Here is a 17726-nt window from a genome sequence, read left to right on the forward strand (position 1 = left end):
AGTCATTTTGTGACCTTGCAACTGTCTGAAAAACACCTTATCTAAATCCAGAGCTGGATGCAGGTGTATTTGTTAGTTGATTGTGATTAGTTAAATGTTATTACTTTTTGTGTGACACTGTTTCAGCATTTATTTGCATTATGTATGTTTTGTGAAGTATTTCTTCATTGTCTTTATTTTAGGGAGTTCATGCCAAAGAGTGTTGGACTGGATCCCAGCCCATTCACAGTGCGTAAGCCTGAAGAGACTGGGAAGTCAGTGTTAGGGTGAGCATGGACTTTACTGCAGTATTAAACAGTTTGTCTGCAGCCTTGCAGAAACAGGCTGGGAGGTTTCAGTAGACACATATTTAATAGAAGAACTGGCAGACATTCAAAGTGAAAGCTACGTGTCAGTTTGGTGTTTCTATCATGGAAGCTGAAGGAATTAAAACAAATCATTGAATAGAATTGTATGTGTCTATAATAGGAGCATGAAAAAAGTGTTTAAAAAGTTAAAAAAAAAAAGAGAGAGAAAGTGTAGAGATGTAAGAAAGGATTGATACCCATACTGTTATCTCATATCGGTCTGATACCGTCCTCATTTACTTGTACTCATACTCATGAAAATTCACAGATACCAATATCCGATACCCCCAATACTATGTGACACAAGCCGAGTGTACCTGCTGCGCTAATGAACAAACGACTCAAGCTGGCAGTGAACAAGGGTCTGCTCACATAGAGAAGTGATGTTGACGTCAAATGAAAGTGATGTCAAATGAAAATTGAATGGCGACATAAACATGTGCTTCTGTTATAAACAGCTTTTTTAATAATATGTATAACAGCATTCTAAGAAAGAAGCTATGTTGATAATCAAAGGTGCCTTTCAATTAATATCCAAATCATTTTGCCCTATTTTGTGTGTGTTAAACTGTTGGGGTGTTTCTTGCCTTCTTAATGTGTGTGAGTTTATTTATACAATGTGATACTGGCAATTCTGCCAAAGCTGTACTAACAGAACAAGCATTTTTTTTCACTTTAGTTCACATACACATGAACTTACTGAACATGGTACATTTCCTTTCATGTGATCAGTCAGTTTCTCTTGACCATTTGACCTTACTGTAGAGCCTGCATCCCCATTCTGAAGGATCTTTGAGCTACATGCTTAACCAAGCACCACAGGTGACACAAGAGGCCTATCCTGTCGGTCAATCCTGTAAGTTCTGCTAATGCAATGGCAGCCAAGGGAAACGTGAGTGATGTGGCAGCTAAGAAATTAGACAGACTAGACACACAGAGCAGAGCTTACAATGTTTGTGATTGACAAATATTGATTACAGGCTGCTTATTTGCCATGGCCATGTCATTTTCAGCATTTACAAGTATTACTAAAATGCGTACCAGAACCAGATTTGTGGATTTTTACCCAGGTCTGCAGATGTCTGTGGGATGCCAGTGAAAGAACTCTTGATTAAATCCATACCTGGATATAGAAGTCTTATGTCATTTTTAATTGAAGAACAGTAAGTGATCTGTGTGTTATCAGCATATTGCGTTGAGGGCAATACAGAGTGAGCTATTTCGTAAAATAAGTGGTGTAGTGAAGTGCATCCCACCTAATGCATTTGTGTCTACACCAATTATTAACATTAACACCATTCAGATGACTCAAAAAAGGCTGTTAAACCTGAGTGCTGACCAAAACCGGTCTAAATATGAATATTAAGGGCTTTAGAATTAATCATGCAGGCAATCACGTGTTGCCAGGATTTCATTACCTGCAGTGTGTAGGTGGGTGGAAATAATAAGACTAGGTTTTTCCCCACTAAAGTCATTGAGTCAGCTCTCTGAGGAGATTTAGGTTTCATATATGAATCCAGCTCTCCTGGTCTGGTGCCGAAATGATATTAATGCTAAGCTAAGGCTAAAATAGTAGTGCAAGATAGTTTTCATCTTCAATCCAGGACCACAGTTAAGTAGCCAGTGTTTTGTCCTGATCTAACACACTCATCAGCTTCTTCACAAGATTCAGATTCTTTGCTAGGCCTGTATAAAGCTGGAGCTGAAAAACCCTGGTGTATTGTATGGTTCTATATATTTAATATGATTCTTGTTTCTCCCTCCATTGTTGGCAGAATTAAGTCACTTGTGCTGTTCAAGCTTCTCTGAAAAACTATCCCAACAAATGCTTTTGCCTATGAGGATGTTCTGTAGACCAACTGCAACTCTACATTGATTAAGTGTTCAAGTAAAATAAATGAGGTTAACTGTTTTGGTCCTCTGAGTGGACTCTTTAGACACATCCCATTTTTGGCTAAATGGGAAATCCACCTGCTTTTCAAAATTTCTGCATAGTTAATTTGTTGAGCTGTAAACAAAGTCTTTCAGATTAAAATAGTCTGTTGTTTCTGATTCAGAGTTCTTTACAGCTGTGGGAAAGCAGGGCTTGTGATGTCCACAACATAAATGCAACCATTTTATTTACTTTCCAAAATGACCAGTGAACCTACATATGTCTTCTGAGTTTTTATAGTTATATTAATATTAAATTATATTAATGTTAATAATGGTAAAATAGTGGAAAATCTGAAAAGTTTTCTTTGGGTATGGCCTGTATCTTTCCACCATGAAGAATAAAAAAATAAATACATTGTAGCCTAAAAGATCAAGTCAAATCTATTGGAAAACAATGTCTCAGGCATCAGGCAGCACAGTCATAACCATTTCATGTAATAACTTTCTGTGATCTGGCTTTTAGAGCCATAAGACTCTTCAGATGTCTGGTTCTGTTTAGCTATTCAAGGAACTGAAATAACTTTGTGAATAATTTGTGAATAATTCAGCTGAAAGCATTGCAAGTGCATGTGTTAACATACAACATAGGCAGGATCAGTTGTAGCAGACTGAGGGACTAGTTGTAACATTCGCTATAAGTTTAATGTAAACAAAATGAATTCAACAGAAATCTGTGTTGTTTGAACCAAATGAGCTTCCCAACTTCAAAATGTAAAAATACATGCGTCAAAATGAATATGAAAGAAGCTGTCCCAAATGTGGCCTATATATTTTTGACCACAAAGTACAAGAGCTAGGATTAGCACACCTAAGCAGAAATATATTTAATTTACATCACATCTATAATGCTTTTTTTGATGAGTGCATTAAAACTTGTTTTCTTTTCTTTTTCTTCTTCAAATTGGGGATATAGACTTCTCTGATTGTTTCTTTTGTAACACTGCATTAAAACTAACTCCGCCATGTAGAGGCTGTATTCAGCTTGCCTAGAGGGTGATTAAAATAATACAGGTGTGAATTCTGCAGCTATTACACATAACGCAGCAATCAAACACATATGATAAAACAAAAGTTACTTTTATGGCACAAAAACGGGGCTAAGAATATGTTAGAATGCTGTGAAAATTTGCAGACGATGTTGCTGTGGAACATAACCAAAAGCATGCTCTACTTGAACTTGAACAAAAAATGCATTAAAGCTTCTTTTTTACCCCATGTTAGGTTGTGCCCCACTCTCCCCTGCTATTTATTCTAAAAATTAGTGTTTTAACAAGCAGTTGCCCAAGATTACCAGAACCTCTCTTATAAAACAATGATTCATGCTTACCTGTAGCTTCATATTTAGTTACAGCATGAACTGAAACATAATCATAGTTCAGGAAATGGAGGAAGATTATCAAAAGAAATTGCCCATGTTAAGGCCATGGCAGGACCCGAGGTTTAATTCCATTTCCAATCAGACTCTAGCTGTTTTCCAATTTGTCTTTGTGCCATTGAGTGCACTTGTAGAGGTGGGGACGTTTTAATATGAGTGCAGTGTCATTTATTTTTATGCAATTTAACAAAAGAGTCTATTATCGACTTTTTCTAATTTACCTCCAGTTCACCCAGTAAACAGGCACAGATAATGTTACGCAAAAACTTATCAATCAGAAATCAGAGATGGCTCTTACTGACATTAGAACTAATGAGAGTGCATCTACACTGTTAGAAATAAAGGTACTGTGCAGGTACATTTTTTGTTAAACAATGTAAGTGTACCCTCAAAGGTACAACAGTGTTTTTTAGGTCCAATTGTGTACCTTAAATAAGTTTTTCCAGATGAAAAGTACATATTGTACCTTTTCATAACCTAATGTTTTAAAACAGAACAACAACATAAAAAGCCTGGAGACGAGACAGGATGTGTGGAGTCAATACAGTGTAGAAAATATCATTTCAATGGATTGTGGTACAATTATGTTCCCTGACTAAAGGTACTGAGATGTACCCTTAAGAGTACCACCTGGCACTCTTTTATTTGACCTCAACAAGTCCAGCGGCCAGAGAGTAGGTTTTCTGCGCTAGTAGTGGTGCCCTCAGATGTCATTCTCATGCATTCTAACTCCCATTTTTCTGCCTTCTCGTAGTATGATTCTGGAAAGACGAGATGGAGGCACTGAGCTATGATTTTACTTAATTTCCCTGGAGCTTCTTCCTCTGCAGCATTTTTGGCACATTCAGCAAGCACAGTAACTCCCAGTGTGACATTATCTCGCTTGCCTTGTCATGCTTTGTGGCTTTACATGTGGTGCCAGCTTTGGCTGCATTGGTCAGACTTCTTTTTGACCAATTTAAGTTTAATTTTAATTTAATTTTACGTGTACTTTCCTCCTTCAATTTTAACACAGACTTGACTGCTTCTTCACTTTGTAAGCAATGGGGGGTGTTTCAGCTCAACAACAATATGAAGTGCCAACTCTAAGGGCAACATTTGGAATGTGTTTGGCAATGATGGCATTTGGCATTGATGGCTCATCCAATCACCAAATGAATTTTTGTCCTGGTGGAATAGTATGAAACCATGAAATGCCAGAACGAAACCCAGCAACTGTTAAACTGAAATTTTGCTGAGATTAGTGTTGTGCCATTGCTTTTTTGTGTCTTTTAGAAGTTGTATGTTAGGGCATTTGCCTTATTTGCTCAAATTATTTACTCAAAAAGAAAGATTTGTTACATTTAAAAACCATGGGTCTCATTTACCAACTGTTCTTAAGAAGAAATTTCTTCTTAAAACCCACTTACAGTTTTTACAAAGATTCTGACATTTAACAATGTTTTCTTATTTGGGATTTGTTCTACACACACTGAAGAGCACAAAGGTGTGAACAATTCTGTGGTTTAAGGACACATCATGAATCTGACGTAGACTTTTGCTTAAGACCTTTCTCAAGAACAAATCTAAGAATAAAATTAGGAAGGCACCTTTGACACTTTTAGGAAGTGCTTTTGATGGGAGGACACAGCTTTAACTTAAAAAGAAGGATTGAAGAGTTGAAGTGGCAGTAGAATGCACAAAAGTAAAGAACAGACAAATGCTAATAGATTTAATGTTATACATAGTGTGTTGAAGAATTCTGTTAAATATATATTTCTTGCTTTTTCTGGCACTGATCTGTCTTAATGGCCATTTTGACTGGAAATTAAATTAGCAAAAGGCTGGTGTCTGACTTTTGGACAGTATTGTTTGTTTTTATGAACTTTTACTGCAATGTATTGGTAAAACTAACCTACAAAAACACCAGCCAATGTGTGATTTCATACACAAGCTCTCTCAAAACACAGTCACATAGTCAGTGACCTTCACTGCCAGGAAACCAGTTTTTACACACACATATACACAGAAGGCCTTCTACTCATGTTTTGAAGTGTGTGAATATTTAACCTGTGGTGCTGCACCTGACTGTTGTTTTTCAGGTGTGAAACAGCAATACATGGCCTGTGCTCATTATTAACTCTAGGTTCACTGACTCAGGAGTGTGTAGGATAGCATGCCAGATTGAGCCACCATGATTGTAAACATGTGGAATGACTACAGCACTCTGTCTATTTAGTGAACCTCAAGCAGGCCTGTATGTTACCTGACCCATTGCCGTATCTTTGATTCTTTGGCAGGTTATGGTAACCCTGGTTTCTGTAAAGGACTACAGGGAGGCATTTCGTATCATTTATTTTATGTACATGCAACATGCATACAACATCTTAAGACATAATGGGCCAGCACTAACTGCGATATGCCTCGCAATATGTGCTGCACATTAATTGCAAACCCGATTCCAAAAAAGTTGGGACAGAAGTAAAATGTAAATAAAAACAGACTTTGACAACATTGACAACAGTACAAAGGCACAATATTTAATTACAAGTTATATAATCTTTATTGTGTTTTTATATTTACACTTAGTCTAAATTTCATGCTCACATGTTCCAAAAAAGAGGACAGGGGCATGTTTACCACTGTGTTACATCACCTTTCAGGAATTGTTTGGGAATTGTGGACATCAATTGTTGTAGTTGTGAAAGTGGATTTTTCAGACTATGTTTATTTATTTATTTTTTATTTTACTTTTTTTTTTTATTTTAAATCATTTATTTCATGCAAACCAGTGAGACAGCTGTATTCCCACACATAAACATAACTGACCTTTAAATGGTTGGGTGATGTGATATCCTTCATTAATACACATTTATTGTGCATAACCTCAATGAGGTTATAATTTGACGTGTCATTTGACCAGGAGTGTTTAGATTTTTGCATATGACTGTATTCTTCACTCATTTTCTTTCATTAATCTATTTAGTGGTGTACATGTCTGACACAGTGCCTTATTAGTGCATTATGAAATCTTAATTTTAACCATTATTTTAATGCATTATTTTGATACATTTCAGACATATAAAAATATATATTTGATACTGAGAATTTAAAAAGTAGTGCATCATCCATAGTAGTGTTACAATCAATTAAAATCATTACTGCCTTTCAATGTAGTTGAATCGCCACCTTGATGCATTTTTACATCCCTAGTTCTCTTTCCACATTGTGCATTTCTCTCTTTTTTTTTTCCTCTCCAGTAATAAGTCTAATAAGGAGGAGGCGGTACTGCAGCGCAAGACAGCAGCTAGTGCTCCTCCTCCGCCCAGTGAAGAACAGATTTCCAGCAGCTCTGAGGATGACTCTGAGGAAGATCGCGAAGAAGACGCCACTGCCTCCCAGCGCTCCACGCCAATCAAACTTGCTGAGTTAGGCGACAACGTCCGCACACAGGAGGTAGGGGTGTCTCCTCGTTAGGTAGTCACTACACAAATAAGTGTCAGGCAGCATTACTGAGCTGCCCTCTCAGCTCTTTTTTGGAAATCTATGAGTGACCAATTACATGACACCTTGTGTAACTGTTTCTCCTGATGTGATCTGAAGTAAGCTGTGATCAGAGCTTCAGTCACGCAGTCCTAAACTTTCTAGAAGGTTCACCTCTGTTCCCACGCGACCTCTTTCTCCACCACCCACCTCTAGGTAGTAAGGTTTCTTTGAAGCTGTCACAAATATAGAATGGATAGCACTTGCACAATTTTCTCTTAAATGTTTTTTTAATGATCATATCTCATATTGTCTCTGTTGTGAGACTTTTAAACAGACATTTAAAGGAAATTATGCTAGTTTAACAAGTCGTTTTAAAGGGAAGAAGGCAAAGGTCTTGGCTAAGCTAAACAGCCACAAGCATCTGAGATAGTAAAATTATGTGTCATTTGCAGTTACAATCTTTCTTACTAGATTAATTACAGTTTTGTGTCCAAATTAAAGATGACAATCAATTTAAAGATGACAACTACAACCACAGCTTTTACTCAAGTGTGAGTAAAGCTGTTTTATTCCTTTATTTGATAAAGATTAAAAAATTCAAACAGCATTGCCATGTTTCTCCTCTGTCCACTTAGTGTAAGATACCATCTAAAAATTATGGGATGAAACGCTAAAGCAAAATGGAAAAAAAAAACAAAACTCTTTATCCACACATTATTATTCAAATGGTTACTGAAATAAGAGGACTCTGTCTCTGGCACAGACTGCAGGAAGTCTCTTCTAGAGGTTCTCATATAAAGTCTGTGTTTTTACACTGATGGAAAACGTTTTTTAGGACGTTATCAGTGCCCCTTGTTGCCCTACTTATGTTTGGTTGTTCAAAATAACTGCGTTATGGAATGTGATGCTTGCATAAAGTCATCTTTAGTGCTTTATTGGCAGGATTTCCAATGCTGTGGTGATGCATGCATCCCTGACAGGTTGGAATGACTGAGGGAAAATCTGTGTAGGCAGTTGGTGCTGCAATTGAGGGGACTTCGAAGAGCAATGAAGCTTGTGAAACCTAAGCCAATACAAGGGCTGAGTTGAAGTTAAACATATAAAATACAGTCATTATACACAGTAAGGCAAAACAGTCTGAAGGCAAAAGGACATTTGGGGTCTATCTCTGCATGTGCCTGAGGAACACGTTTTATTTATATTATCTGCTAGTTCTGCTACCAAGGTATTGATGCCATAGTCTGGGCTAATCCTGCCTACAGACACCTAGACCTACTTGTAGCATAATGATATTGACCAGTTGTGGACCTTGGGAAAATACTTAACACAGATTGGAAAAGAGTAGAGCATTCTGAATGTTTTAATGAATAAAATAACAATTTAATGATGGATAAATCTTATCGCCATTTTTGTCTTTTATCCAATATTTTTCACATGCACAGAGACACAACTTACACATCACACAAAGATACTGTGACCCACACATTCTCTTTCTCTCTCTGTCTCTCTATCTCACTTTTTTCTTTGGAGGCGCACATCCCACATGTGTGACTCAAGGTTTTTGTCATGTTGCCATGCCAACAAGGCTGTCTGGTTTTGTTTTCTTAGAGAGACAGCATGGGAGGAATGGAATGGAAGGAGAAAGAGAAGATTTTTCAATGGATGATGCATGCACATTTACTGTCTGTCTCTTCTCTTCTCTTCTCTTCTCTTCTCTTCTCTTCTCTTCTCTTCTCTTCTCTTCTCTTCTCTTCTCTTCTCTTCTCTTCTCTTCTCCTCTCCTCTCCTCTCCTCTCCTCTCCTCATCTTCTTTCCTCCCTTTTGTCCCTATCCTCTCTTCTCCACTTCTCTCAACTCATTCTCTTCTCTTCTCTTCTCTTGCAAACTCATCTGATCTTGTCTTCTCTTCTCTTTTCTTCCTCTTCACATCATAGAAAAACAGTCTGGACACCATGGCAATGCATCATTAGTGCACTGTGTGTGTTTATGTGGGCACGTGCAAATGTGTGTAGTTGAATGCGTTTTTCTGTGTGTTTGCGCAGTAGCTTTAGTGTAATGTCTGTGTGTGTGTGTTGCATGCTTTCCCACGTGCTTTTGTTTGTCTGCTGGGCTGAATGCTGGCCCGTGCTGAGCCACAGCTCTTCAGCATCTGTCTGTTTCTGCTAGAGCTGTAGCTTCAGGGCTCGGTTTCTACAGAGATGGAGCTGGTGACACACTCATTACCGTCCCCGCGGTGCTGCTGAACCCACTCAACCCCTCTCTCCACGTCCTCACAAACCAATTAGCCAAGCCAACACAGCTCACCTGCGAGACTTCATCTAGTAAATGCCACACATGTGAGGTATATTAGGGATCTCCCCCTTAGGGCCAAGGCAGAGGTCATGGGAGAGTGCATGTGCACACATGCTCATGTACACAGTGGCAGACATTTGCACAAAAACACACACACACACACACACACACACACACACACACATCCACTAATAAAACATTTAACACTTAAGCTAGTTGGTAATTAGGATTTAATTGAGGCCATAGCACCGGTTAGATTGCACACTGATGATGTAAACAGGATTTTCTTTTCAGTATAGAGGGTTTTCTATCCATTTAGTTTTGAAAACATGCATAAAAAATTATAGAAAAGCCCGCATACAAAGCCGTATTTAAGAAAAAAATGCTTTAAAAAAAAAGTTCTTGCTTGGATGAGGTGGAAATGTTGGTTCATCGAAAAAGTAGTAATGCAAAAAAATGAGGGAAACTGATGGGTTTCTCAAATGAGTGTTGACGTAGTAGGAACAAAAGCTGCTTAATAACTACTGCAGCATCAGATCAAAATGATCAGCACTACATCTGAACTGATGTTCCTAGAGGTTCGGTGGACAACTTAGGCCTTCATTAAGTGGGCGACTCCCTGTTCCACTCGGCATCTCTGAACTGTTAGGGATATGGCTAAATACAGTTGACAGAGGGCTGCTATACTCAGAGTTCAAATCCTGACGCACATGGTGAGCGATTGTCTTACATGTTCTCTACATGAATTTGCACACAGCAGTCGTTCATGTAACCACAATTTGCATTTTGTTTGACCATTTTGTTTGACCAACTTTGCAGAAATTCACTTCAAATTTGCAAAATGTTTGAATAAAAACCCTGTCAGTGTATTGAATTAGATGTTTGTGTTTAGATACAACTAAATCTCAGTGATTAATTGTTCCTGCTCACGTTCATTGAACATTGCTTTTAAAGTATTGTGCTGCAACTTATTGGAGCTGTCCCAATCTAACTCCAGGCTACTATGCCCAAGTTTTAACCGGTAGTATAACTTAGTTGGCAAATACTTCTTGGGTTCTAGTTAAAGTTGGTTATGATAGTTTTAACCATTTTTGCTGTACGAATACCTTCTTATTTAACAAATCTTATTCATATATCCCATCAAGAAAATGTTGTATTTTCGTGGATAAATAATGAAAACATGCAAGATTTAGTGTTGGTTTATTGTATGCTGAATTTAATGACTTGACTTTACGTTTTAAGTGTATGTGATTAGGGGTGGGCATCAAAATTTGGCAATTTATGATACCTACCAAATGATTTCAGTCCTACTGTGTTAAAAAAAAACATCCATTTTATCCAATACTAGATTTCAGTACCTAGTTAGTTGGTCTAATTAGCATCAGTGAGGCAATAAGCATGCTTATTCCAAAATCTTTACTGCTGATTAGCTGTCTAAATTACATTCTATGCTCTCAGAAAAAAAAAGATATGAAAATCTTGTCACTGGCATAGTACCCTCAAGGGTACACCTCAGTACCTTTAGTCAGGGAACATAATTGTACCACAATCTATTGAAATTATATTTTCTAGCTTGTATTGACTCCTCGCACCCCGTCTTGTCTCCAGGCTTGTATTTTATTGTTTTGTTTTAAAACATTAGGTTATGAAAATGTACAATATGTACTTTTCCACTGGGAAAAACTTATTTACCGTACACAATTGGACCTTAAAACCACTGTTGTACCTTTGCGGGTATATTTACATTATTTGTTAATTAATTAACGAAAAATGTACCTGCACAGTACCTTTATTTCTAACAGTGTATATACATGCTTTAATATCAGTGCTTTTTTTCATTTGTCTGCAGTCTTTTGCTGTTAGTAAATATAATCACTTCTAGAACTCAATCATTTTTAGTTTAAGCCACACCCACTTATGGTCTGATAAATTACACTAGCACTGGCAGCATGCTATATCAATATTACTCATATGCATTAAAACCCCAAGCAAAGTAAATAGTAAAAGTAAAGAGTTATTTTTTGGATTTGAAGTTCATGAAGTGAAGAATTATATGAGAAATGCTTTTTTACTTGTACATACTCCAACATGGCCTTTATCTATTTTTTTTAAACAAGAAATTAGTTTTGAATGGTATTAATATGTCATTTAGCTTTTAATACATCATTGACTCTGCAGGTTTAGCTTTAGGACAAAGTCTGTCAAGTTAGACTGACAACCTGACAAAGTAAAGTAGAGTTCAGAGAAAAGTTTAGGCATTCTGGCCTAAAACTAGCATTTAATATTGTTATTTGTCATGTTATGTAATATTATGTCACACAGCGTTATACCCCTTATCCTCAGTGGTTTGACAGAATTCATGATTGTGTGTCCATTGAGTATTTTCATCCATTCGTGTTCTCTCACTACAATCCCAGCATGCATTACGCAAGTACATTATCCAACCACTGGGAATTCCCTTTTACGGCAAAAAGAAATTCCTTATTGTTAGCATACCCTCTGATAATAATAACAAATGAAGACATGAGATTCGGCTTCCTAGCAGTAACCATCCCACCTTCAAGATACATCATGAGAAGGGGGTTTACTTCGTCGTTAAATCTTGCTCTAGAGACTACTATGGTACTGCTGTAGGAGGCGAGTAGGCATGTTTACAACGGCTGTAGTAATGGTTATATTTTAAGGTCATGGTTAAAGTCAACATGCAACTAAACAGGTAAATATTTAAGTAAACGAAAGTTCAGTTGAATGTTAGTTGAAGGTTTACAAACCATTAACCGTCTACCCACACGCAAGGACGTTGTTGCTGTATTTTGACTTTGGAGACCTATTTGTAAAGCCGTTTTAGATTGCATTCAGCAAAATGTATTTTATATCAGTGTCGTTTTTTTAAATGACTCATTTGTCTTACTTTTAAACATTGTAGTCATTGTATATCTCTTATCAGTAGGCTCAGTGATTTTTGAAGATGACATTTCCCAGAATACAACTGGCATACCTTATCATAAGCCAAAAAGGTTTTCATTACTTTGCAAACAACAGAAGGCAAAAAACCAAAGCATTTTAGCTTTAAAATCTATGTGTTGTTTTTTTACAGTCAGAGCTTCAGGCTGCATGCCCCTTCTTTCCTTTTAGGATATTCAGTGTTAGGAATTTGACTGTGTTGGTTTGTTATCATGGCTTTAATGATGGCTGAAACGACATGACAGTGTGTGCACTGCCCACTCACTGACACTGCAGATGCACTTGCGTGACCCTTTCACTACAGACCATGAGACCATGCACTCGGTTAACTGTTTAGCTCCATTCACCACCATTTCTTTGCTTTCTCACTGTGCTGTGCATTTTTTTCTTTGATCTGAGTGATGGAAGAGGACAGCTACTCTCGATGCTGTTTGTTGTTATTTTGTCTGTGTGTAATTTTGAGTGTGCACAGACAGGCCGAGAGAGGAAGAGAGATCAAAGGCTGATAATGCATCTGCCAAACGTCGGCATCTCCAACACCACCGCTGACGCAAACCAAACCCAATAAAAGCGTCAGTCGCCATCTCCCATTGAAAGAGCCCTGATTGTTTTTCGCCCTGACCTGTTGCCATGGAGAGGGGGAATATGTGCCACAGTTGCCGTTGCCCAGGTGCCAGGCGGTTATCAAAGCCCTGGCTTGCTAGTGGCCATCCCACTACATTTGCATACACACATACGCACAACATGTCAGCTGTGCCCTCTGAGGCTCACAGGAGTCCCCAGGAATTTTGCAGAAAGTATTGTGATTAGCTTTTTTAGCTTGTTTTTTTAATCTGTACTTTAAAGAGATATGTTCAGTGTTCTCACGTTCGCAACAAAATCTCCAGTTTTAAAGCAGAAAGAAAAAAACCTTTTCTAACACTTCAGTGTAGGTCAGGTTCAGACTAAATCATAATTACATAAGCCTTTAATGACAACTGACATAAACCTACATAAACATGTACAAAGGCTTATTCCAATAAATGGCAGTTGTCATAAAGGTAGTTGACAAGCAGCCCTTATTTATTTTTTTGATACTCAGATTTTGGTTTGTTTTTTAGGGAAAACATACATAAAAAGACAATCAACAAACATATTATTAAGCATCTTTTACCCTCCACTCACACCCATCCCATCCCACCAAGCCACTACATACATACACGTATATGCATACTTATAAAACCTCATGATAAAATCAGAGTCTTCATATCTTAAGTTCCATTCAACCTTATCCTCATTGTAGTTTTACTCTATTAACTCTAGCTGAAGATAATTCTAAATAAAGGATATCTGAAAGGATTGGAGCCAGTGTGTAATTATAAGAGGGTGAGGTGGAAGCCAGTACTGAATTTGGTAGCTATCAAGTCTGCCAACCATAGTTTGTGTATTCTCTTTGCAATAGGAACATTGTAGTTGTCAAGCAAAAAATGCAGAGATGGGCTTATTTGGGCTTATTGGGAAACCCATGTCAGTTATTCGAGAGATAATTAAAAAAAAAAAAAATTAAAAATTAACACCTCTGGACATTCTCAGAATATATACATGAATGTGCATGAGGTATTATTATTATTACAGAATGTACTGTAAGGGCAGGAAAATGATTCCTTCAGATGTCTTTTCAGCAGAGTTATATAAATTCTATGACACATTTTGGAATATATGAACCGTTGGTTTGGATTATTACAGAAATCAACTACATTTTTCCATATAACGTCCCAATCTAACTTTGTGCCTCTGTGAGAAACATCTGCTTCCCAGGCTTTCCTATTATGTGTGGTAGTTTTCAAATGTGAAAGTAAAAACAAAGTCTTTCTGGAGGTTTTACAAATCCATTTTGCTACTGGATATCTTAGCTGTGAGCCCCAAGAAATTTGATTTTCAAGGTAGATCTCCAGCTAAGATAATGGAAAAAATTGTGATTTGGGATATTATATTGAGAAATTAGATCTTGAAAGTTTAATAAAGAGTCATCACCATTAGTATATTCCAATATGAATATGTCTTTTTGAGCAAGCAGTTTATTTATGGAGAGTGCCAATTTAACCATAGACAAGCGGCCAAACTTTGACAACTGGTGCTTATTGGAATAAGCCTTTATAATTGTTTATCTAGGTATGTGTCAGCTGTCACGAAAGGCTTACGTAATTGTCATGTAGCCTTATAAATTTGACCTACAGTAAAATGTTACCAAATACTCTTCACTTTGAATAGAAGTTAATGGTACAAGAGTAATTTTTGATTGTTTATCATGAAATTGTAATACATTTTCATGTTCTAAAAAATGTAAATAAATAACAGTAAAAATTGATAAGTGGAAATACAAGGTTTTGTTATGACAGCGATTATTTTAGAAATTGTTTGTTCTTTCAGTGCACCCACTACTAGGACATGAAAATACGTAAACAGTATTTCAGGCTCGCCTCACAGCAAGAATGGCCTGGGTTCGATTCCCAGCCGGGTGACCAGGGTCATTTCTGTGTGGAGTTTGCCTGTTCTCCCCGTGTCTGCGTGGGTTTCCTCCGGGTACTCCGGTTTCCTCCCACAGTCCAAAAACATGCAGTCAGGACGATTGGACATGCTGAATTGCCCCTAGGTGTGAGTGAGTGTGTGAATGTGTATGTCTGTCTGTCTGCCCTGCGATGGACTGGCGACCTGTCCAGGGTGTATCCTGCCTTCCGCCCAATGACAGCTGGGATAGGCTCCAGCACCCCACCACGACCCAGAAGGATAAGCGGTTTAGATAATGTATGTATGTATGCATGTATGTATTTCAGGCTGTCACAGTAATTGGTGAGTAAATAACAATAAGGTGCTAATTAGAGAATGAAACCTCACGCTACATTTTGCCGGCATGGATGTCTTTATTGAATGCTAGGGCTGGAAAAAGTACAGAGAAATTGTAGTATGAGTATTGTGTCTATATCTTAAATATAGTGAAAAGAAAATGATTTGACACACAAAGTTAAAAATTAGAGCGTACATTTTTTGTGACATCAGAGTAACGTAATGCTGATAAGTAATGCTGATAAGTGTGGGAGTGGCTACACACAGCTGATCAACTGCCACATAACCCAGACTAGCAAATCCATCTGTTCTTAATGCGCTTAAACAAACTGTATGGGGTGCAGTAACTAATAGTCGGTTCTGGTTCTTGCACAAAAATGAATTATCATAGTCGTGGACAAAAACATCAATGTGCTGAGTACTGATGCAGAGTAAAATATAAATCATCAAAATAATAATACTTACTAACAAAATATATTTACTTAAGTACTTTCCACCGCTGTCGAATGTAACATTACTTGATGCTCTAGGGCTGTGACCTTCTACTCCACTCAAAATTCACTGCTGAATAAACGTCGTCGTGTAGCGTTTATTGCACATATAAAACATTCAAGTAAGAGACTCTATTAACAAGCAGTAATAGATGCTGTACCAATAATATATTTCAGTTCAGTCCACCAATATGTATTATTTTTATTACCTCTCGTACTATATATATATATTGATGAAATCAACATATTTCTGCAACATATTTATACTGTTATGAAATATGATTGTAAATGCAGTTGATAATAAACCTAATTATGAGATATGACCATAAGTCTTTGTGTATGTAAATCTGTATTCATACTGCAAGTCAGTTCACATACAGCACTGTGCAAAAGATTTAAAAAGCTATGTACGTAGTCAGCATTTATTTGTGCAGAAAAAAACACTTTTTACAACAAATACAAATAACATTAATACAATAAGTAGTACATATGTCAGTGTCTTCATTTAACCATTTCCAAAGCTCTTCTTGTGGCAGCCTGGTATTGCCCCTTTGCTGCTGATGGAGTTTAACAAATTCATTCAGTGGGTGGTGAGACTGTTGAGAAGAAATCTGGAGCCAAACTTTGATCTAGCTCACAAGATGTCAAGCACATTTATTTTGGAAAAAAAATCTTGCTACTGTTTATATTTATTTGCATCTGTTCTAATGATAGATAATGATGTTATTAGCAAAATTACACTTACTGCCGTAATAAGTGGCTTTAAATAATGTGCTTAGTTGACTTTTCCACGGTAGTATATCTTAGAGAAGTAAGACTGCTAAATCTTTTGTAACTTGTTATTTGCAAGAACTTCTGAGGTAATGTTCTTATATATGTGTTTCAATTCCAAAATCCGCCTGTATCATTCCTCATACAGTGTTGTTCTCCCCCATAATGTCATTCCTTGGGGTCTTATTGTTAACAGCAGACCGTAAGTGCCTTAATATCAAGATTAATATCTTCAACTCCATCAATATGTCTAATTAATGCATCCATCTTTTGTAGATTTCTGCCTTTCTGGAATAGCATGGCCTCATTTTTCATGTTTAAGGTTTTGGAGCCCGGAGCAGAGTGTTAGAATGCGTAGTGTGGGCTCACGTGTTGTGCACACATGCATCCGCATGCGTCTCGTGCTTCATCTGGAAGCCCATATGCTACGATGGATCACCTTGGCAATGGCGTCGAAAGAAAAACTGATAAAATATTTAAACATCAAACTCATTACTTGCCTTATACAGTAATTACACACCCTTTCGGTTCCTTTTCATAGTGTGGGAGTGGCTACACACACATTATTGTCCAGTAATGTACATGTTTCTGTGGTTACAGACTTGCTTCCAAAAGCCTGTGTGTGTTGGTATGTTGAAATATGGATAAGCTCTTGCAGATGGAGGCTGAAAATCTAACTGTGCTGCCTTAATCCTTTGTGAGTGCTGGGTCAATAAGACTTCAGTGAAAGTAAAACAGTTTCTGTTTAGCAGATTGCTACTGTGCATTTCGCTGCCTTCAGAGAAAATACAGTAGTGATAATTGCTCTCCTTCTACTCCACTGTGTTGCGTAACATCATTGGGTTATAAGACATCAAGTGCACATGGCAAATTTCCCCCATTTTCATTGTGCTTTGTTTATGTATTTTTAGCAGAGTCATGATGATGCTATTTATGGACATACGGTGTAATTTCAAGAAGATTCTTGAAAACGTTCTATAGTGTGTTTTGGAACAATGCCCTTCAAATAAGGACTTTTTTGTTTTCAAGCGACATTTGTCAGTCACTCTCGGCCTCATGGGTGTCCAGACCTAGTCCTGGAGATCTACAGCCCTGCAGAGTTTAGCTCCAGCTGTAATCTAACAAACCTGGTGCAGGTAAGGAAGGCTTTCTGGAGCATCTTAATATTAAAGCCAGGTGTACAGGGTCTGAACTCTCCAGGGTGGTTGATCTCCAGGACTAGAACTGAGCACCCCTGGTCTGCCTCGTTTATTCTTGGCCAGT

General features: G+C 37.5%; 1 protein-coding gene across 3 annotated transcripts in view; it reads left to right on the forward strand.

Annotated features, from left to right (window-relative positions):
• Nucleotides 1–17726, forward strand: part of fig4a (FIG4 phosphoinositide 5-phosphatase a) — a 103271-nt gene that overhangs the window by 64176 nt on the left and 21369 nt on the right. For all 3 annotated transcript variants that reach the window (XM_036582293.1, XM_036582294.1, XM_036582295.1), the window contains 2 exons: nt 183–266; nt 6897–7092. In XM_036582293.1, the coding sequence (XP_036438186.1) occupies nt 183–266; nt 6897–7092 (280 nt within the window). The remainder of the gene's footprint in view (nt 1–182; nt 267–6896; nt 7093–17726) is intronic.

Source organism: Colossoma macropomum, unplaced genomic scaffold (genome assembly GCF_904425465.1).
Source record: "Colossoma macropomum unplaced genomic scaffold, Colossoma_macropomum, whole genome shotgun sequence".
Taxonomy (NCBI): Eukaryota; Metazoa; Chordata; class Actinopteri; order Characiformes; family Serrasalmidae; genus Colossoma; species Colossoma macropomum.